The sequence below is a fragment of the Alligator mississippiensis genome, chromosome 2 (assembly GCF_030867095.1).
Source record: "Alligator mississippiensis isolate rAllMis1 chromosome 2, rAllMis1, whole genome shotgun sequence".
NCBI lineage: Eukaryota > Metazoa > Chordata > Crocodylia > Alligatoridae > Alligator > Alligator mississippiensis.
Genome location: NC_081825.1, coordinates 98,366,846 through 98,388,825, shown reverse-complemented (window position 1 = coordinate 98,388,825; position 21,980 = coordinate 98,366,846). Strand labels below are relative to the sequence as shown.

The 21,980-nt window shown below is 42.3% G+C and overlaps 1 protein-coding gene across 1 annotated transcript in view; it reads right to left on the bottom strand.

The window, feature by feature from the left end:
• IQCM (IQ motif containing M) overlaps positions 1–21,980 on the bottom strand; it is a 198,119-nt gene that overhangs the window by 105,837 nt on the left and 70,302 nt on the right. Inside the window, exons 8-10 of the mRNA XM_019478174.2 lie at positions 19,810–19,999; positions 15,871–16,015; positions 2,997–3,131 (exon numbers count right to left, since the gene is read on the bottom strand). Of these exons, the coding sequence (XP_019333719.1) occupies positions 2,997–3,131; positions 15,871–16,015; positions 19,810–19,999 (470 nt within the window). The remainder of the gene's footprint in view (positions 1–2,996; positions 3,132–15,870; positions 16,016–19,809; positions 20,000–21,980) is intronic.

Here is a 21,980-nt window from a genome sequence, read left to right as displayed (position 1 = left end):
CATCCCTGACACAATTCTGGTGATGTATATATTAAATAAAAATTAATAACATGTGAGTAGGGCAATGAGGGAGGCAGAGTTACCAGGAGACTTCAAAAACAGGTGGTGGTGTTATATATATATATATTCCATGCAAGAACTTTAATGGGATGGATGGGCAGGAATGGGTGGACATTCCAACAACAAAAAGCAACACTGCCTGAAAAGCTGGGTAGAAATGTATTGCCTGCTAGACAAACAGCCAGAGGTCACCACCTGCAACTTCTGCAAATGGGAGTGAAAATGGGGAGCTAAGCCACCTAGGCAGCTGGAGTTCAACAGACGCTGCAACAGCAGCAAACAGAATAAAGTGTACAGATGGGAAACAGCAACAGCACAAAAAGCAGAGAATGTCCTTCTTTTCTGCATTTTCTAAGAGTGTTAAACTCATTTATTCAAGCCTTCTGTCACCTGGTACTGATAGCATAGTCAGCAGTCAATGTCCATGCCAGAGATTTACAACACAAGATGATACAAGACCAGACCCTGCCCCTGCTACATTGCTCCACTGCTGAACACAGTCATGTAGGAGAGGAATCTTTCCACTGACACAGAAGAAACTAGATCAAATTGTTACTCAGCAATGCAAAACAGTCCGTCACTCACACTGCATCTGCCAGGCAATTTAGCAAAGTTATACTCTGTTAATAATGTATCTTCAGAAATAAATTATGTTCATATTATAAAACAGAGAGCACTTTTACAGATCAGTGCCATTTATTTAAAATGCTTACATTAGATGTCACTTTATAGGTGTCCCTTAGTCAAACACATCTCTGTGTTTGGGCAATTTCTAGTTATTTACATTTTTATACTTTGATAGAGCCTTAAAACTTCTTATAAATAAGAAACATATAACCCTGTCAAATCTGTTCCCCAGCTTCGAGCTGCTGAGCCCAATCCTGATAATATGATATATCTAAAAGAGCTGCTAAATAACTTAAATGAGTGGGGTAAAATTAACCTTTGCTAGTCTGTCTCTGAACATAGTAAGAAGCAGGAATAGTTTCCCAAAACTAGGAGATAAGACAAAAAATATATGTCTCAGTCACAAAATCTCCTGTTACCATAGTGATGAGGACTGAGCCAATGACTAAAAATACCTGGTCTTATTCCGGCTGTCTAAGGAATGTGACCTAAATGACATATAATGCATGATTTTCCATAAGAAATTAATTAAATTTACTGGAAGCAAATACTAAGATATGCTAATGTTCAAACGTGATGGAGGGTCAGCTACTAACAAAGTAACCTGCTGCTTAGAATTCAGATTCAGCAGAGAATTGGCTTTAAAAAAAATCTCATAAAAATATATTGCACTGAAAACAGAAGGTCATTAGACAGATTAAATAAACCATGATTAAATATAGGTTTACCACAACAAAGCAACCAGAAACAAACGTTTTCACCTGAATAGAACACACCTGAAATCTATCATTATCCAAACCAAGACCATGTTCCCAACTATTTGGCTGTTTTAGTTGTCCAGCAGAATTGGTGGAGTCACAAAAGTAATGAAGAGCCATCTTTGGACTCACTACTCACTGTAACATTGGTCTGACACTAATGCTGTAGCCAATGCCTGATTTGTCTTGACTGGGTGTTAATATTGTGACATATTGACAATCTAACTGCAGAAGCTAGTTGCTCTTCTACAGCTAATTGTTTCAACAGGAATACCCTGGCAACCTGCTTGCCCACTATTGGATATAATGGCAAATAAGTGACCAAAGCCCTCCTGAGAGATGCACACACATTATTAATTTAAAACAAAAGTGTATTGCTGTATAGTGGGCCCTCCTTTCCATCTCCCAGTGTTTAGGTTCAATTTCCATTAACTAAGTTTTCAGCTGCTGGTCAGAAGCAGCAGTTAGAAAAGGGGTCAAGCTGCTATGGATTCCCTTGCTGTCTCCAGAAAAGGAGAGCCATGAAAGATGATGGAGTATGGACTTAATTGAAATGAATGTTTTAATCCATTGCTTATAGCTTCGTGGTCTCCATTCGGTTTCACAACGTAACAAATCTCCTCTTCTAAGATGTTATTCCTATTGTATGTTCTTTTAAAAATAAAAGTCATGTACAAAAAAACTTAACTGCAAAAGAGTTAGGACTGATAAATACAAAACATACCTGACGTGAACCCATAAATACAAGGTAATGAGAAGTTAACTCACCTAACAGCACATACTATCTCCTCCAACTATGAACTGCAACAGCTTAACAGCTTGTGCCTCCCTGCACACACCCCTTTACCAAATTATATTTCTCTTCCCCCAGCAGTAGCATGAATTTGTTGTAGTAGTCTTTTGTAAAAGGCCAAGCGCAGAAGGGTGCTTAACTGAGGAAAGCAGAAGACATGTGAGAGGAGCAGGTGCTAGCAGACACCGAGGCTTGGTCCTCCTGGGAGATGTGGCTGCTGGTCAAAGCATCTCCACTCCATTAGTTGTGTGTGCCCCACCCCACCTTCTCTAGACAGCAGGAGCTGGGAGGAGTGGGGAAAGGGCAGTTTCCCCAAAGTGGGACAATCTTTCCCACACCAAAGTGCATGTGCGGGGGCATGCACTGCAGTAAAAAGCAGTGGCACAGATTTGTGCCACTACTATTTATGTCGCTGCAAAGCACATGCCTCTGAATGTGGGAACATGCCCCTACCTTGTCTGTAAACAGTTGCAAGGGCAGAGCTGCCAAGTAGAATGAACAAAGCTTCTCTTTACCTTTTTACATGCTACATCCACTGGTGTAGATTTAGGACCTTGCATTAAAAAACAGACAAGCCTTAAAAAGCACATTTTATTTTCATGTAAAATGGATAATAAGCGGTATAAAAATGTGAATGAGTTTTGCCTCATCCATTTTCTTAGTAACAGCAACAACTCCTCTACCCCCTCTAAACAAGAACTTTGCAAGATTGCAAAGGAAGCACACCATTATGAATAAATTTTAAGAAATGAACTTACCTGGACAGACCACACGCAAAGCCTCATCTATTTGATGTGGGGATAGAAAATGTCCACAGTCTCTTAAAAATCCAGGCAGATCACTTCTGTCCATCTCTTTCCAGAACTCTCTCTTGGCAAACATTGTTTCATAAACTTAAAAGAAATCATACACTTGTTCATTATTCAATCAAACTTCCAAACCACTACAACATGTCTTAGACGTCCAGGAATGCTCCGTGTCAGGGACTTCGATTAGGCAGGCCAGCCTGGGCCAAGCACCACAGCAGAGCCTCAGCTAATGAACGCTGCCCCAGTTTAGAGGCAGTGAGCATCCTGACTGGCTGATGGGAGTACTGCCATGCCAATCTGTTTAACACTAGCTGGGGCCCTGGGTCTACAGGCCAATCAATAGTTCTGCTGTGGCAAGCCTCCTGCTTCCTGACTGGTTTTGGACTTATTCCTGGACTTCAGTTTTGGATTTCCATTCAGATCTGTTTCCTGGCTCCTGATCCTGGTTTGGCTCTTTTTTTGGACTTCACTCTGTGGATTGCCCCTTGGGTTGGTACTTGGTATCTGATCCCCAGATCCTGACTCTGGGTTGTGTTGTGGATTCTGCTTCTGGAATTTCCTCTGATTTTGGTATATGGCTCCGACTCCCTTACCCAGCCCCAGGCTCTTGCTTCCCCTCAGAGGTCTATTCATTAAGCCATGATACAAGACCAGACCCTGCTCCTGCTGTGTTGCTCCACTGCTGAACATACAGTCACGTAGGAGAGGAGTCTTTCCACTGACACAGAAGAGACTAGATCATATTGTTACTCAGCAGCGCAAAGCAGTCCATCACTCACACTGCATTTGCCAGGCAATTTAGCAAAGTTATACTCTGCTAATAATGTATCTTCACCCATGCCTTGGTCCCTTACGGTCTGTGTCTTCTAGGAAACACCTTATTTAGAATTAGGTTTATATGTAGTATAAAGACTATATAAAGGGAAGACATTGTATTCTTCTGTCAGATATTAGATTAGATTCATTTTTTATTTATGCCTGAGGTACTGTGACATTTCCAGTTACCTTGTGCTATACCAGCCAGGATTTTTAAAAAATTACAAACTCCAACCAGAGCGGTAGAAATGGAAAAATATTGTTTCAAGCTCCACATAAGGAGAGATGGCCTTATTACATGGCATGGGCTGGGGGCATCTCTACCAGAAGGCTTAACAATTCTTAGCAAGGGGAAAAGGCATCAGGAGGACTTGGATTGTAGGGTATTGTATCTCCATATTATTATAACGGAGGTTCTCCTAGTTGTGCTAAGCCTAAGCTAAAAGGAAAACAACAACAGAGTTAACCATCAACTATTTCCTTCCTGGATGAGTGTATTAATAAAGTTTCAGCCAGAGAGGAGCTCAGAATAAGAGCTGTTTGATTTATTTTGCACCTTTTATGGGAGACAAGGAATATATATATATTTTTAAAGTATGCACAAGAACCTACATTCTGAAATCCATAAATCATTTTAGGTGATCTACCATAGGTCAGACATTTTTGCAGAGTCTATGCCAGATAACCTTCCTTCTCAGTAAGTAAAGAATTTCTTTCCAGCTAGCAGTGTAAATGGTTTACTATTATTAATACAACTAGTCTAAGTTTGGAATTCACCTTAAGGATAATAAAATAGATTAGATTATGTATCTAGAAGGTCTGTTTCTCTCCCTCCTTCAAATACAGCAAATGCATGTCACATCAATGTTTAGGAAAAACAATGTCTTCCTTTTACACTAGACTTTCTGCTCTATTTTTTTAAAGACTACAAAGATAAAATAAGAGCCAATACATCTGGTTGTAACATGCTCTCCTACCTACAAACAAAGGACTGTTCAAGGGGTACAACTTAACAGGAATGCTTCAGTGATTCAACCATCCACACCTTAACGTCATGGATAATGCATAATTTTTAATCATGCAGTACTATACAGCATGTTACACAGAAAAATTCTTATGACATTCCATATGAACTACTGGCTAACAGAAAAAATGTAGTATTCCATGCAAATGCACATTATTGGTCCAGGAATGCATTATTTCTCCTATTTTTAATATAGACCTACAAAAACAGGAGATTGATTTGCCTGTTTCCTATACGATGATTATATTTACTAACATGGAGATTACCAAAGTCACATCTGAGACTTTACCATAGAAAGCCATACTTGCAGCTATGGACATCACCAGCCTGTACACTAACATCTCATATCGTATAGGCACAGCTGCCTGTTGGAAATACCTACAAAAACCATGGACTACACTCTGATTTGTAACAAATACATTGTTGCACATATGATCTGCTTCATCCTCACCCACAAGGTTACTTTTAACAGTTGTTGCTTCCTCCAAACTATGGGCACAGCTATGGGCATAAAGATGGCCCCTCAATATGCCAACCTCTTTATGAGCCACCTGGATAAAGAATTCTTAGAAAGGTGTACCATCAAACCTACAGCATACCTGTGCTACGTAGATAATATTTTCATCTGGGCTGAATACCTTGACTCACGTATTGACCTTCACCACATGTTTAACACGTACCACGCCATAATCACATTTTCTCTGGAATACTCCTAAACTAGCATTAATTTTTTTGACACCATGATCCACATCCAGGATGGTACCATACAAACCATCACATACAAAAAAAACTCATGGACCACCATGCTTATTTCTATTAAATGAGCAATCATTGGTAATGTACAGTCAGGCTCTTAAATACCACTGTGTCTTCTGTGAGGAGAATATTTGTAATGCTCACCTGGCCAGTCTGAAATCTGCCTGTATACAACATGGACAGTCCAGTAGAGAAATAGACTCTATCTTTGAAGATCTCTAAGCGCTGCGGAGCCTATCGGACCCAGCGTGTATTTCAAGAAGGCTATAGGGGTCTGATCAGCCTCTAATCTCTCCCCGTCGCCGCCTGATCCCTCGACGTACCCTTCCCTGCGCGCAAAGTTCCACGGAGCCTAGCAAACTTCACGTGAGTGAATCCAGAGCTCTACCCAGGGTTCGAGTCCTGCAGTTTTTTTTCTTCCCGTCGCCGAAACCCCATTGCGACGTACTCCTGAGGTTTCTGTTCATCTCCCATCGCTGAAACCCCATTGCAACGTACCCTAACGTTCTGCAGGTTCGAGTTTTTTGTTTTGTTTTGTAACCGCAACTCAAGCAAGTTTTCCTGCCTGCACCGCGACCATCTTCGGTGTAAGTAAAATAATCTTAAATCAACCACTAAGCGTCCGTGCCTAATCCTAGCGTGCCGCCTGTCTTCCCCGACCCAGCGTGTCCGGGCTGCTGGCCACAGCCTGCTGCACGAAAAAAGGGCCTCGGACCGCTCCCGGCCCGCACATGGCAACAAGGATGGGATCAGGGGAAGGCACGCTGGAGCTAGAATTAGTTAAGAACTGCCCTTGGTGCAGTGGAAAACACCAAGTAGAAAACTTTACGGAGCTGGAGGCGCATATCGCTTACCACCAGGCGGTCGGAACAGGTGAGAGATTTATCAGTGGACGTCTTTCGCTGAAGGGAGAAGAGGGAGCTTCCGAAGATGGAGCCTCGAAAGAGAGGGAAGTGTATTTTCACCCCGCGGCATTCGGGTGTATAATGGGTGATGAGCGGGTCCTGTTCAGGCCCCTCGACACTGTGTCCCTCGTCAGAGTTAACCCGGCAGGCAAAGTAAACCCGACCCTCACCCGGGAATGTGCCCGTTGCCTAAGATGTGCTCGGGAGAGTGAAGAACCGGTGCCGATCGACCGGTTTGCCCCCTTTATGCTGGCGTCTAGATTAAGGGGTCGCGAGCTTCCATCCAAGCTCCACGAAGATCTGGAGACGGAGGAACGTGCCGCGGATGAGAGGGTGGCCCCACGATACGACAAGGGGGGAGTGTTAACTGCAACTTTTTGTACTGTAACCGATCTAATGCAAAAGAATTTAAGTTTAAAAGCCCAGCTGCGTATGGCCGTTCGAGCGGTCAAAGAAGCGGCTGAGAAAGAGAATCCTGAAACGCCACGACAAGATGGCGCCAAGCAAGAGGGAGACCGCATGGAAGAACCGGAAGAGAAGGGTGGAGCTTCAGAGGAACCCGGAAGAGTTCGGTCAGCAACTCCGCCCACCGACGCAGCGTCGTTTCCAGCGACCCTGCCCACAGACGCAGAGTCGCTTTTGGCAACCACGCCTTCATGCCGACGAAAGGGAGAATCAAGCGGAGGAGTCCATCCGCCCCTCCTGCCTGAAACAATAACAGCAGCAGTGACTCCCGCAGCAATAGTCCAGCCTGTAACAACAACTAATCGAGTTGCTACTGCCTACTATGCTCGCACCAGAACTGAACTACAGGATTTGTGCAGAGAATCAAGACTCCAACCTGAAGAAACTCTAGCTGTGTGGTTGGGATGTTTAGTCGTGGAACTTGGATCCGACCTGCTGAACCAGGAAGAAGCAAGCTTCTTGGTCAGACAATCTTCATGGAGTAGAGGACATGTCACTGACATCGACATGGTAGCGGTTAACGTTCACTAGCCTATTCCACTGCCAGCGCTTGTTGCAGGACTGATTGGCCAGAAAGCCCACGCATGGCATGACGGACGGCCAGAACATACTGGCGCAGAACATCTCATGCTAGCGATCATCGGAGTCTCGTACTGTGCCTGGAACCCCAGAGCATGTGCGCTGGGATTGACATCACTCCAGCGAATAAGACCATGGCCTCACCGTCATCTACGAGATCCTGGAACTGTTCCAGTGACCGTTCACAGCATAGATAGTTGTCTTGAGGTTTATGGGCGAAAGAACACCGTCGTCTTCCGGATTCTGCTTAACCCAATGGTGAACCAACCCGTGAGTAACCTCCTTCGTCAGTTGTCATGACTGCGTATCCTAATGGAGCCAAGATTGTCTAGTGATCGGGAACGTCGACACCCAACCGAGATTCAAAGCACAAGACACTGAGAATCCAATCTTCCATCATTGCCACAGAGAACACCAGAGGAGCGATACATGTTTGGATTTCTCCTACAGCGTTCTGGACTCAATAAGCGGCAACTTCGGATTTTAGGGGACGCAGGGCAATGGCAACTGGCCTATGAGTTAGGTTTTTATTATCTAGAAGAACTAGACGACAGCTCCTCAACGATTTCATCTAGTTGAGTGTGCAAGAGAGGGTAGTTTAAAGTAGCAAACACCTGTATTATATGTTTTAGAAATGATAGTGTAGTTCCATGGAAACCTTGTAAATATTTTGAGATACGTTAACTTATTTTTTGAGAGTTTTTGTTTACAGATCCGGAATTCAGAGTGCGTGGCAAAGAGAAGCCCCAAGAAGGATAACATCATCGAAAGAAGTGAGGGCCTGACGCGCGACTTTGCCATGACGCCCACTGAAGCCCTGATCGTGCAGTTTTTTGTTGTGGATCTGATCATGTGTATATGTATTTGTGCTGGTTATTATTTGGTTCGATCCTTAGAGGACAAACTTCTCATGTTACTGGATTTTGTGTTTACCCGTTTAGTTCGACAACCCGTGGTATGAGCTCTTGATAACCCGAGTGATGAGCGTGCAGCATAATTCAGCTATGCCTTCAGCAAGGGGGGATGTCACAACCCAAGGGTGTGATTTTTCTTTGTGTGTGCTTCGGCACTGCTGAATTATTTCCCGCCACTTGTAGCTTTCTTTGCAGGGTGCATTTCTTCGTTGCAACACAGAAATGCACGTTGCAAGGAGTTCCCGCCATTTGTATTCAAATTTGTGCCCCACTATTGGCCAGTTCTAAATTATTCCTACGTGGCGGCTAGCGATTGGCTTGCTAGCCGTATAAAAGGCTTGAGTGGTTTCCGCCCAAGTTGGAGGACTCCACGACAATCAGGAGGAGGAGAACTTCACGTCTCGTGAAGATCTCTAAGCGCTGCGGAGCCTATCGGACCCAGCGTGTATTTCAAGAAGGCTATAGGGGTCTGATCAGCCTCTAGCCTCTCCCCGTCGCCACCTGATCCCTCGACGTACCCTTCCCTGCGCACAAAGTTCCACGGAGCCTAGCAAACTTTGTGTGAGTGAATCCAGAGCTCTACCCAGGGTTCGAGTCCTGCAGTTTTTTTTCTTCCTGTCGCTGAAACCCCATTGCGACGTACTCCTGAGGTTTCTGTTCATCTCCCATCGCTGAAACCCCATTGCGACGTACCCTAACGTTCTGCAGGTTCGAGTTTTTTGTTTTGTTTTGTAACCGCAACTCAAGCAAGTTTTCCTGCCTGCACCGCGACCATCTTCAGTGTAAGTAAAATAATCTTAAATCAACCACTAAGCGTCCATGCCTAATTCTAGCGTGCCGCCTGTCTTCCCCGACCCGGCGTGTCCGGGCTGCTGGCCACAGCCCGCCGCACGAAAAAAGGGCCTCGGACCGCTCCCAGCCTGCACAAAACTAAGTAAAAATGACACAACAGAATGAACTCTCACGAAAACAAATATAAAGGATAGAGACACAGATATGTCAGTAGAAGCAAGTTTTTCACAGAACAACCACTCCCTTTCTGACCTCACTATTCTCAGGCCCAAGAGAAATCTGCCAAACACCTATAAAAAGGAAGTTTGGAAACAAAGATTCATCAGCTGGCTGGATGCTAAAAAACAAGGACTAAACACTGATATTGACTTTATGGCACACTATAATCTACCTGATTCCTGAAATTCTTTCTGCATGCTACAGGTGATACCCTCCTTCCTTTTAACAGGTCTTGGTCTCCTAGTAATCAAGCCTTTTCTTTTCTGCTAATTGTTTGTCTTCTACCCCTGGGTATTTCTTCCCTCTCCATGTTCACTGCCCTAGTACCTGTTCTTAATCATCACTGATCATGCTTCCCTCCTTAGACCTAATGAAAAGTGCCTTGCATTGAAAAGCTTGTCTAGTTTTATCCAAACCATGCAGTTGGTCTAAAAATGATATCACCCAAAAAAATCCTTGCTGCTTTCATAACTCTGGGATCAGCATTGCTACAACACCACTCCAACACATCCGAGTTTTTTTTATGGATTTTCCAGTTAATGTGTCCTCAGAGTGGCTTGCTGAGGACACAGGACACAGAAAAACTGACCAGCCACACCAGCAGTATTGCTTTTCTTCAGTGATTTTGCTCATCTGTTTATAAATCCCCTATGTGAAGATGTTACTGTCACTACCTGGGAGAGTATTCTGCGGTAGAATAGATGTGTTAGGAAATCTAAATTATTTTTCCAGTTTTTCTTAATCTCATCTTGTCACTCCTTGTTTTTGCCCAAAGACAATTCCATCTAGTCATATACAAAAGAATGTAGACAGCATGAACAAGCTGCAGATGATGCTGACGAGGATACTGCTAGTAGCAATCAAACATTTCCCACCTCTTTAATGTTTTCCAGCACTTGCACTCAGGATCTACTCTGAGGTAGTCCATAAGAAGTAAATCCCCATCAGTAAAGAGCACCTTCTTGGCTGTAGCCTCAGCCTATTATCATCCATGCCCCATTTCTCTCTTGCATTTTGCTACATCCCCAGTGACATGTGTAGGTTCTATAATGGCCCTGTTACAAAAGACTGCAGCTGACTGTGCTAAATATCACCTTACAACATACGTTCCACTATTCAGTCAGCACTTAGGCAGAAATGACACAATGGAGAAAGTAATTTGAAGTGTCAAAATAGATCTTTGAAAAAAGATCCTTAAAATAAAACATTCAAAAGGCATATATATATTTTCATAGCAAGTGAGGAAATAGAGATAGACTCTCTATACACATATTGTTTCTTCCACTTTAGAATATTCTATAAATGCAAGATTCACTATCCTAAAAATGGGAACTATTGGTAGAACAAGCAATAATTCTTAAATCAGTTTATAAGTGAAACCACTGTAAGTAAAAAAAGGAAGCAATAACCATGTTTTCCTGCATGCCACATCCCCCAAAAGAGGCACACACCTTGTTTTCGGAAGGTGGAAGGTAAAAAAAATATATATATTTCCAGAGTTGTGACCCAGAACTCTTTCATGGTGATGCTATGCTGCAAAATCACTACCCCTTCTCTCTGGGGAAGCTAGCAAGCAGGGCTGGAGTCTAGTTTTAATCCTTTTACAGCCACTATAGAATGTGCATCAGTCTTTTGGGTTCTCAGCCAAAAGCTACTGTCAATTCATTAGCGGTTATGAAAGGGTTAACACCGAACCCCCACCATCACTTGCTTGCTGCCAGAGAAAGAAGGGGCACAGCTTCCACATTTCTACTCCTCCAGGTATCTAGTCCAGTGAAGAAAAATCAGCTTCCCCACTTAAGACAAGCACCCCAATTCTGGAGGGTTGGGAGGTTGCCTGTTGTATGAAAGTATGGTATTAAGATGGCTTGCAAAATCACCTTTTTCCACCCACTGTTGCTCTGACAGTGCATAACCCTAACATAGGTAGGTATACAAAGCAAAAATCAAATATCATAGGTGCAATAAGTACTAACTGCACAAAAATGTAGCATCTATGGCAAGGGTTTTAGGTTGTAGCCGTGTTGGTCTAAGGACATAGGCAGGCAAGGTTCCTTGGGTGAATTTGATATCTTTTATTAGACTAACCCAAATAGTTGGAGAATAGTTATTAAGCAATCTTTCGGGTTCAAAAACCCTTCATCAGGCTAAGGAAGTTTCAGCAGTTAGTGTGTGCTCTTCCTGGATGGAATGACAAGTAAAGAAGCCAGGGGCTGGGGAGTCAGTTGCCAGGCAGATTATAATGTACAAAAAATCCAATGTCTATGTTTAATCCATGATCTCTAGTATCCAGGAGGTTGATGAAATGGAGCTCATAGACTCGTCTCTGGGAAGTGTTGTGTAAGTTTCCCTTGAGGATCAGGACTGAGAGATCGGAGGGAGAGTGGTCCTCCTGTGAGAAATGTGCCCCCACCGGTAATTGGGTATTTCTGTCTTTGACAGATTTCCGGTGTGCATTCATTCTGGTGCGCAGTTGTTGTTTGGTCTCTCCAACGTATTTTCCATCAGGGCATTTGGTGCATTGGATGAGGTATATTACATTTCTGGAAGTGCAGCTGTAAGATGCAGGGATGCTGATGGCTCTGTTGTGGGGTGTAGTAATCATGGGTGTTGTGGAGATGTGTTGGCAGGTTTTGCATTTCTTGTCATGGCACGATCTGGATCCTTTCGGTGTGTTCTGGGCTTGAGGAAGTTTGCTTCTGGTGATGAGGTTGGTGAGGTTCGGTGCTTGTTTAAAGGCTAGGATGGGTGGCTCTGGGAAGATCTTTTTAAGAATAGGGTCTCTGTCTAGTATGGGTTGCAATTTTTTGAGGATTTTCCGTACAGGTTCCAGGGAGGGGTGATACGTCATAACCAGCGGTGTGCGATTTGTGGGTGTTTTTCTTCTGTACTGCAGCAGTTCTTCACGTGGTATCCAGGTGGCTCTTTCAAACGTGCGATCTAACAATCTGGAGGCGTGTCCTTGTTGGGTGAAAGCCTTTTTAAGATTGGTGAGGTGGCAATCCCGGGTGTTCTCTTCAGTACAGATGTGGTGGTATCTGAGGTCTTGGCTGTATATCACAGCTTTTTTGGTGTGTTTAGGGTGATTGCTGGTTCTGTGCAGATATGTATGTTGGTCTGTGGGTTTCTTGTATACTGTGGTCTGTATTTTACCCTTCTGGATACTGATCATTGTGTCTAAAAAGGGGATGTTGGTGTTGGAGTATTCTAAAGAAAGTCGGATGGAGGGATGGTGATGGTTGAATTTCTGATGGAACTCAATCAGAGATTGCAGATTCTCAATCCAAATGATGAAGATGTCATCGATGTATCTTAAGTATAGCAAGGGCTTGATGGTGCAGTTCTTGAGGAAGTCTTCTTCCAGGTGGCTCATAAAAAGGTTGGCATACTGTGGGGCCATTTTAGTGCCCATAGCTGTTCCCATCATCTGGAGGAAGTGTTGATTATTAAAAGTGAAATTATTTTGTGTGAGGATGAAGTGTATGTCAGTAATATCTTTGGGTCTGTATTCTGAGTTGTAATCTTGTTCCTGTAGATATGTAAGGCAGGCTTGGATGCCATCCTGGTGGGGGATGTTGGTATATAGGCTGGTAACGTCCACGGTGGCTAGGAGTGTGTTGCTGGGAAGGTGGTCTATGTTTTTAAGTTTCCGTAGAAAGTCTGTAGTGTCTTGTACAAAACTTGCTCTGTGGGTGACAAGCGGTTTTAAGATTGATTCAACGAAACCTGATATTTCCTCAGTTAGGGTCCCATGGTTGGATATGATAGGTCTGCAGACCCAAAGGTATTACTGACCTTATACACTTCATCCTCACACACAACAATTTCACTTTTAATAATCAACACTTCCTCCAGATAATGGGAACAGCTATGGGCACTAAAATGGCCCCACAGTATGCCAACCTTTTTATGAGCCACCTGGAAGAAGACTTCCTCAAGAACTGCACCATCAAACCCTTGCTATACTTAAGATACATCGATGACATCTTCATTATTTGGACTGGGAACCTGCAATCTCTGATTGAGTTCCATCAGAAATTCAACAATCACCATCCCTCCACCCGACTTTCTTTAAAATACTCCAACACCAATATCCCCTTTTTAGACACAAGGATCAGTATCCAGAAGGGTAAAATACAGACCACAGTATACAAGAAACCCACAGACCAACATACATATCTGCACAGAACCAGCAATTACCCTAAGCTCACCAAAAAAGCTGTTATATACACCCAAGCCCTCAGATACCACCGCATTTGTACTGAAGAGAACACCCGGGATTGCCACCTCACCACTCTTAAAAAGGCTTTCACCCAACAGGGACACTCCTCCAGAGAGGTAGATCGCACGTTTGAAAGAGCCACCTGGATACCACGTGAAAACTGCTGCAGTACAGAAGAAAAACCCCCACAAATCGCACACTGCTGGTTATGACATATCACCCCTACCTGGAACCTGTACGGAAAATCCTCAAAAAATTGCAACCCATACTAGACAGAGACCCTATTCTTAAAAAGATCTTCCCAGAGCCACCCATCCTAGCCTTTAAACAAGCACTGAACCCCACCAACCTCATCACCAGAAGCAAACTTCCTCAAACCCAGAACACACCGAAAGGATCCAGACCATGCCATGACAAGAAATGCAAAACCTGCCAACACATCTCCACCACCCACACAATTACTACACCCCACAATAGAGCCATCAGCATCCCTGCATCTTACAGCTGCACTTCCAGAAATGTAATATACCTCAACCAATGCACCAAATGCCCTGATGGAAAATACGTAGGAGAGACCAAACAACAACTGCGCACCAGAATGAATGCACACCAGAAATCCATCAAAGAAAGAAATACCCAATTACCGGTGGGGGCACATTTCTCACAGGAGGGCCACTCTCTCTCCGATCTCTCAGTCCTGATCCTCAAGGGAAACTTACACAACACTTCCCAGAGACAAGCCTATGAGCTCCATTTCATCAACCTCCTGGATACTAGAGATCATGGACTAAACATAGACATTGGATTTTTGATACATTATAATCTGCCTGGCAACTGACTCCCCAGCCCAGCCCAGCCCCTGGCTTCTTTACTTGTCATTCCATCCAGGAAGAGCACACACCAACTGCTGAAACTTCCTTAGCCTGATGAAGGGTTTTTGAACCCGAAAGCTTGCTTAATAACTATTCTCCAACTATTTGGGTTGGTCTAATAAAAGATATCAAATTCACCCAAGGCATCTATGGCAATGCATTTTGCAACAGTCAGTGTCTTAATCAGTAGAATATACCAGCTGAGATAGATCCTGTAGTTCTAACAATGGATAGCTAGATCAACATCTTTGAGATGCAACTGGTAACGTGGAATGAGGTTTGCACCAAGGAACAATGTCTAACATTAAGGTTATAGGGGAAGAAAGATGCTCATTTGACGGAAATTTGTAACTCCACAAACATGTGGCATGACTCGTGTGTACAGCCATTCAAATTCCTGGTTGTCCAGAGTTCCATAAAGCATGACAAGAGAATATGCTGCTAGCACTCCATAGTCAAGGGAGAGTGGGAGAAGGGAAGGAGGTCAGAGTGCTGAGATCCCAGCATGTTTTTAAGGGGGACCCCTGGATCAAGAGGTTTCCAAATATGGCCGAGCACAAAGGAATGTTATTGGCTGGTTGCTCTGGGACCACACGCTCAAGGACATAACCCCCTCTCCCCACTAAAACTGAGAGTGCAGAGGCATAGCTTTCCTGGTCAATTCCTATCCCAAATTCTTGTCAGGAGTTACACTCCTAGCTGTTCTCAAGTGTGGCTACCAGTGCAATCTGGTTAGGAGACTCAACAAAACAAGCACCAAAATCAACTCAAATTATGCAGTACTCTAGAAACCATTTGAAATATACCTCCATGAATATTGGGATGGATTTTATCTTGCTGATGAAAATGACAGCACTGAATGGCAAGTTAGCATGGACACATGTGTGCTCAGTTCCACCTTTCTAAGGAAGTAGTACTCAGCATCAATCACAGAATCAATCCTTAGAGCCAGGGATGGGGACAAAGCTCAAGGCCTTCTGGGATGCTGGAAGATTGAGCTATACTTTGTAGTGCTAAATGTAATTGTGCAGACATTACATGTGGCACTACTGGAAAGAGGTAACAGTCATGGTGGTTTCACCATGTTTTCTTCCAACTCTAAAAAGTCTGAATGTTTGTAAGCTTGCTTTTTGCAAGGCATTTTTAGTGCTACAAATGTAAGATCTGTCCATGGCCACAGCATGGTACTTAGGGATGAGTACACACATTTAAATTGGAAATAAAAAATTATTGTCTACATAAATATTAACAGCACTTACATGTTTTCTTGTCCATCCACTCCTCTAGTTCTGAAAAGCTTAGCGATGTAGATAGATTCAAAAGACCAGATCGGCGCTTTATACGACTCAACATTTTACGGTATTTGTTCACAACTGCCGAAAGGGATGGCCCATGACTTTCAGACTGTAATTACACATATATTGCATTTTCATTACTTTTAGAAATAAGGAAGGGATGACTAAAGAAAGCAGATGAGGAAGTGGAACTGATACTGATACAGAGCGAAAGAAGATGTTAATAGGAAACAAGGAGCGGTAATTCAATTATAGTAAATATGTATTCGTTTATATGAGAAAATATTATGCACCATGTGATGTATAACAAATTAATATATAAGACTTGTAGAGCTGGTACTGAAGATCTTTCAAAAGATGCTAGTAGACATATTTGAGTATTTGACACCTGAAGACTCCAAGACAAGGAATAACGGAGCAACAGATGTTACTCTCTGAGAGCACGAGCCATGGCTAGAAAGACAGGATATCCAAATTAAGTAGAATTACATAGCCATGAGGAAAGAGAAAGTAACTACCAAAAAATGAGAAAGTTACCAGAAGCATCACTAGTACAGGTAGTCCTCAGACTTATGACACAATTGGTTCCTGAAAACTGCATCTTAAGTCAAAACATTGTAACTCAGAACCAATTTTCTCATAAAAAACAATGTTATAAATGGGGGATTGGTTCTTGAACCAAGGCCCAATACCCTATTTTCACCAAAAATGCCCCAGAATTTTGTACTTGATCAATTATAGATGAGTAATATAGCTACAATAATGTATTTATATTGTAAATAGCAATCATATTGATTTGGAAGGACTTCTTTGAGGTGACTTTGCTGGACTTTTTGAAAGGCTCTTGGTTGGACTTCTTGAAGGGCTCTTGGCTGGAGTCTTCTCAGGAGTCTTGGCTTCAGGTTTTTCTGGAGTCTTGTCTGCTTTCTTAAAGAAAGTGTCCAAGAAAGTTTGGACAGATATTCTCCAGGGAGATGAGCGATGCAGCAAACTTGTTCGCTGGTGTGGTGTTGCATTGGATCAAGCATTGTAAAGTCGAAACTGACGTCATAACGTTGAAACAGGGTGTTAATTTATAAACTTTGTAAGTGCAAAATGTTGTAACTCGAAATGTAAGTCAAGGACTGCCTGTATGTCAAGGTCTTGAATGAGCTGTGTAATAATGGTTAACTTGTCCATGAAACCACTCAACCTTAATGACCAGGCAAGGCAGGACAGGGTGGCACCTTAGAGACTAACTCATTTAGAAAGGTAATTCTGAATAAATTAATCTCTGAGGCAGTGCTTTTCAGCTTGGGTAATATGAGATCTTTTTAATGGTGTCACAGTACCAGTCCCAGTGTCCTATGGTACCTGTAGTTACTCCTCACTGCTGGCTCCCCTCCAGTATCCCCAACACTGGCTGCCCCAATGTGCTGAGCAGTACACTGCCACAGGTGGGTGGGTAGGCAGATATGGGGCTGCAAAACTGCTTTTCACAGCCCAGATCATCCTCCCCTCTCCCCCACCCCCAACCTCCTGTCCAGCTCTCATGGGCACTGGGAGGGGCTGTAAGGACAGATGATTCCCGTCACCATTTAGGAATATTTTTGCTCAGTCAACTGGGAAATAAGCAGTTAAATGCTTTGAAAAGAACATTATAATACTAAGTGCTTGGGTGAAATATTATCAAGTTCTCCCATGTGGCTTATAGCAGAGCTATGTAAGAAATAAATGCCTTGCAGTTTCATGGATCCTGAGGCAGGCAACCACACTTCATCATTTGCATAGCACTTAATATGGGTGAGGTGCTTCACAAAGCAGAAGCAGCAACACCCTGCTATTCAGGACTTTGCATTCTAAGGGGGATATAGTTTTGGATTTGCTGGACACTCAAAATTTTCAAAGATTTTTCAAGAAGCACAGAATTAGGCACAAGTTGACACTACAAAACTACATTCAGGAAATGGAGGTGAAATCATGGCTCTACTGAAGTCAAAAGAAAAACTAAGGGTTTCATAAGATCTGAATGGGCAAGCTTTTTGCTTCAAAGAAGTAGTACGTTTTAAGAAAGTCAGGATAGAAGTATAATGTAGGAGGTCAAGAAAAAAAAATGTCATTCTCTGAAATGACAAGGAGAAAAACAACAAAGAATGTAAAAGGAAAAAACTCCTAGTGAAAAACACTGTTAAAATATTGTTGTTTGAACCTGATTGTAAGCTGCCTGATGCTAACAAAAATGGCATGTAGCTTCAAAATTTTATTTTGGACACATTCTATACTGTGCGTCTTTTCCCAACCTGATATTTTACTTGCTTTAGTCCTCCTACATCTGTCTGGGTTCTATAAATGTAAATAACTACATGGATACCTTCAAAACAGATGAAGAACAGGGTGCTCATTTATGAGATCTTAGACCAGTGATTTGCAACAAGGGTGCCACTAAATTCAGAAAAGTTCAGAATAGATGCCTTCAATCTAGAAAGGTTGAAGGCATCTAGAGTGAAGGACACCACTGCTCTTAGGTGTCCTGTGTCTGCCTGATTTCAGACTTGAGCCTGACACAGTTAATTACCTCTCTCTATTAATGAGCAAAGGAGAAATCAGAGATGTTAGGAGTTCTCTTATTTCTCCTTTCCTACTGAATGGCAAGTGTGCCCAAAAGCTTGCAAAGAAAAAACAATTGCAACTATTTAGTTGGTCTAATAAAAGTTATCACCTCTGCCACATGGCCTTAAAAGACCACGTGTTCAAATCAAGTGTAAGTTAGGTTTCAGAATATTTATTTGATTAGAAGTCTGCATATTGTCTAAAGAGTGACATCCTGTTGAAGTGAAACTGTAGGCTCTATAGGCAGGCAAATAATAAGCATAAGTTCTTTCAATGTTCTATAAATACTGAAATGGAAATCAAAAGTGAACGCTATGGGCACATCCAAAGAAGCGTGCATGTGCATTTACCCAGGGACAAATAGCAGCATCACATAGTTGTGTGGCTGCTACTTGTCCCTGGCGAATGCCCCTGCATGTGCACTCTGGCATGAGGCAAATTGCCCCAGGTGAGGTAGGGGAGGCTGAGGCCAGCGCCTGGGCTGGCCCCAGCAGCTTTACCTGGGGTCCTGGGGGCCTCCCAGGGCTACAGCAATGGTGATCTGGGTGCATGGATCCTGACTGGCAGCTAGAGTGTGGCTCTGGGCAGTTAGGCTCCGGTTTGGGGCAGTGAATGTTGCAGCCACATGTTATACCCCACTATTTTTTAAACTGCTTTTTTAGATACTAGGATTTCCTGGCATCTAATTTTGGCTCCATGGAAAACCTTTTGACATATGCTGTGTGCATTTTGCGGCACCTCAAAAACCTTTGAGATGCCACAGAGCGCACGTGCATGCTCGTCTGGACACTTCCTGCACAGTTCTGAGGTAACTATCTGAAAAAGATGCAAACTTTAAAAGGAACAATTTTATGACATAATCTATGAATGCTTGGCTCAGTGATTAATATTTAATGGCAAAGTAGAAAAATACTAATGAGCAACCTGTTAATTATATGATATTTTTTTATATTTGAGGAAAAAACCTTGGGATTAACTGGTCAATGAATATATGTACCATAATTCTCTTCATAGCAAGAGATAAAATATGATTCACAGGAGCTTTACTCCTAAAATTTCACAGATGCTCAGCTTCAGATCAAACGATGGTACATTTAGAGAAGGTTCAAATACTATCCCTGCTTTTATTAAACCTCCAAATAACCCAAGGTATGCAGTACAGAGGTGACAGTGAAGGCTCAGTGGACAGGGATCTAAAACACTATTTCATATCAGAGTAATAAAAAGCAGGAATTCTTAGGCAACTATATTAGAATTTCAACATTAATACGTAACGTGAATTGCAGTATATTAATTTAACAGATGACACTTTACCTTCATCTTTATTCTCCTATATCTGGTACGTTCAAGCCATCCTCTGACAAATCTCTGAATGCAAACAATTGCATTTACTAATTTTCTAAAGCTAGTCTTCCTTCTGGCTCCATGAAAAGCCTCAAAGATTTCTAGGTGTGGTCCAATTCTTTTAACTTTTTCCTGCGTTTCAAAGATAATACGTTTTGCACTAGAAATCAAACATGGGAGATTCATTTTGTTAATTTTCAAAAGTGTAGAGCTTAAGTGTATAGCACTTAAGAAACTATGAAATTAAGATTTCAGTAAAGAAATTCATATAAATCCATAATAATTTTACAATGCACTTTAAGATTTTAAACAAACAGTTAAACATTTACCATCAACCATTGCTTATATTAGTACTAAAGACTTGCTGAATGCTTGTGTGGCAGATACTTATATCGGCATATCGGCTATTAGGCTGCCAGGGTCTGAAGAATGTTCCTCATATTGCTAATATTCTTGGGATATGCCTATATTGAGTCTGTTACAATTTTCCAGGCTGCCACCAAAAAATAAGACCCCTCCATCTTACACACCACACACACACCTTTGTCTCTGGCTTGAGAGTTTGAGTAGGAATGGGACCCTCAGAATGGCAGAGAACCTTAGCTGCAACACAAGTTTTCTTTCAGTTTCCAAGTGTTTTGCATGTACAAAACACAGTAAGTAAAAAAGAATACTTCAATCAGTGCATATGCCTTCCAAATGCAAGAATCTGAGACAGATGTAAATTAATACAGTAACTTATCTACCTGTTGCAACAGTCACATCACCAGTAATTTAGCTACTGATTGACAACTGAACTTGGTGCGCACAACATAGTACCAAAGCACTGAAAGCTTCCCCAGGCATCTCTTCCATCCAGTAATCCTAGCCTTCAAGCCTAGTTATTTAGGTACATTAATTTAAACTGGTTGGGATTTTTTCAATTTTTTTTAAACTGGTAAATTCCAATCTATGGATATCAGCCTTTTTTTTTGAACACAGAAGCTTTATTCTATCCTTGGAAATTTTCAAGAGCAGGTTAGACAAACACTTGCCTGGAATGATTCAGATGGGATGATCCTGTTTTTAACAGGGAATTGGACCAGATGACCTCTTGAGGTCCCCTCCAGCCTCATATTTTTATGATTCTATCAGGAAAGGTTCTTTGAGCTCCAAAGAGAATTTCTGGTTTAAACCAAGGACAAGCCAGGGCAAACTGGAATCTTAGGCTAGGAACAGATATTACATCTATTGTGCATTAATTGCCCAGAAAGCGCTCTAAATCTGGAACTGAACAGACATTCATGGCTCTTAGAGTGCTTTAAAAATGGTGCATCGTGCTCTCAGTTAAACCCCGATGGATGAGGTACTAGACTAAAGTGCTCTCTGTTAAGGAGCTTTATCAAACATCTATGCCAGATGCCATTGAAAGTTAACTTTGAGCACGACTGCCACACGACAAAATAATGGTGTTTATCACAGCCCTAATCACCTCTCCTTATCCATCAATCCACTAGATGCCACAATACCCAGTCTGCCCTAACAATCACACTCCCTCTTACAATACTTTTGCTTCTTTTATTCATTCTTCTAATGTGGGACTGTCTCCTACATACCACCAGATACTTCCTCTGACCTCTCTCAGGGCATGCTGCCTGGGCAGGTTTTTTGCCAGTAGGTGCCTACATTTCTGCATTGGTCACCAAGCCCAGAGTGCATAATTCTTTCAAACATGTTGACAAAAATGATACAACTTCTTCTACATGCAGGACACATTTGAAATACAAGGATGGAATGCATTGTTTTTCATTATTATTCATTTCACATTTCAAAAATATGAGAAATGTTTATCATAGACATGTACATTATAAGGCTGCTTCACTTCACATTCATTTAGTGCAGAGTTAACGTTATACATGTTAATCTAGCTCTGTTATCAGATTGACAAGCATTAAGTTTACACTTTGAATTTTCTAGCTTTTGGGATTTTCCTCTCTAAACTTAAGAATTCCCCCCCCACAAACAATACAGACTGAATTCCAACTGAATGCTATTTCCTGGATATATGGACTCAAGCTGTATAGTAAGCAGATATGGGTGGAACTGACCAAGCACTGGGTCAAGTCCTTCCTTTCTTGGGGGTTATTTTAACACAAATGACA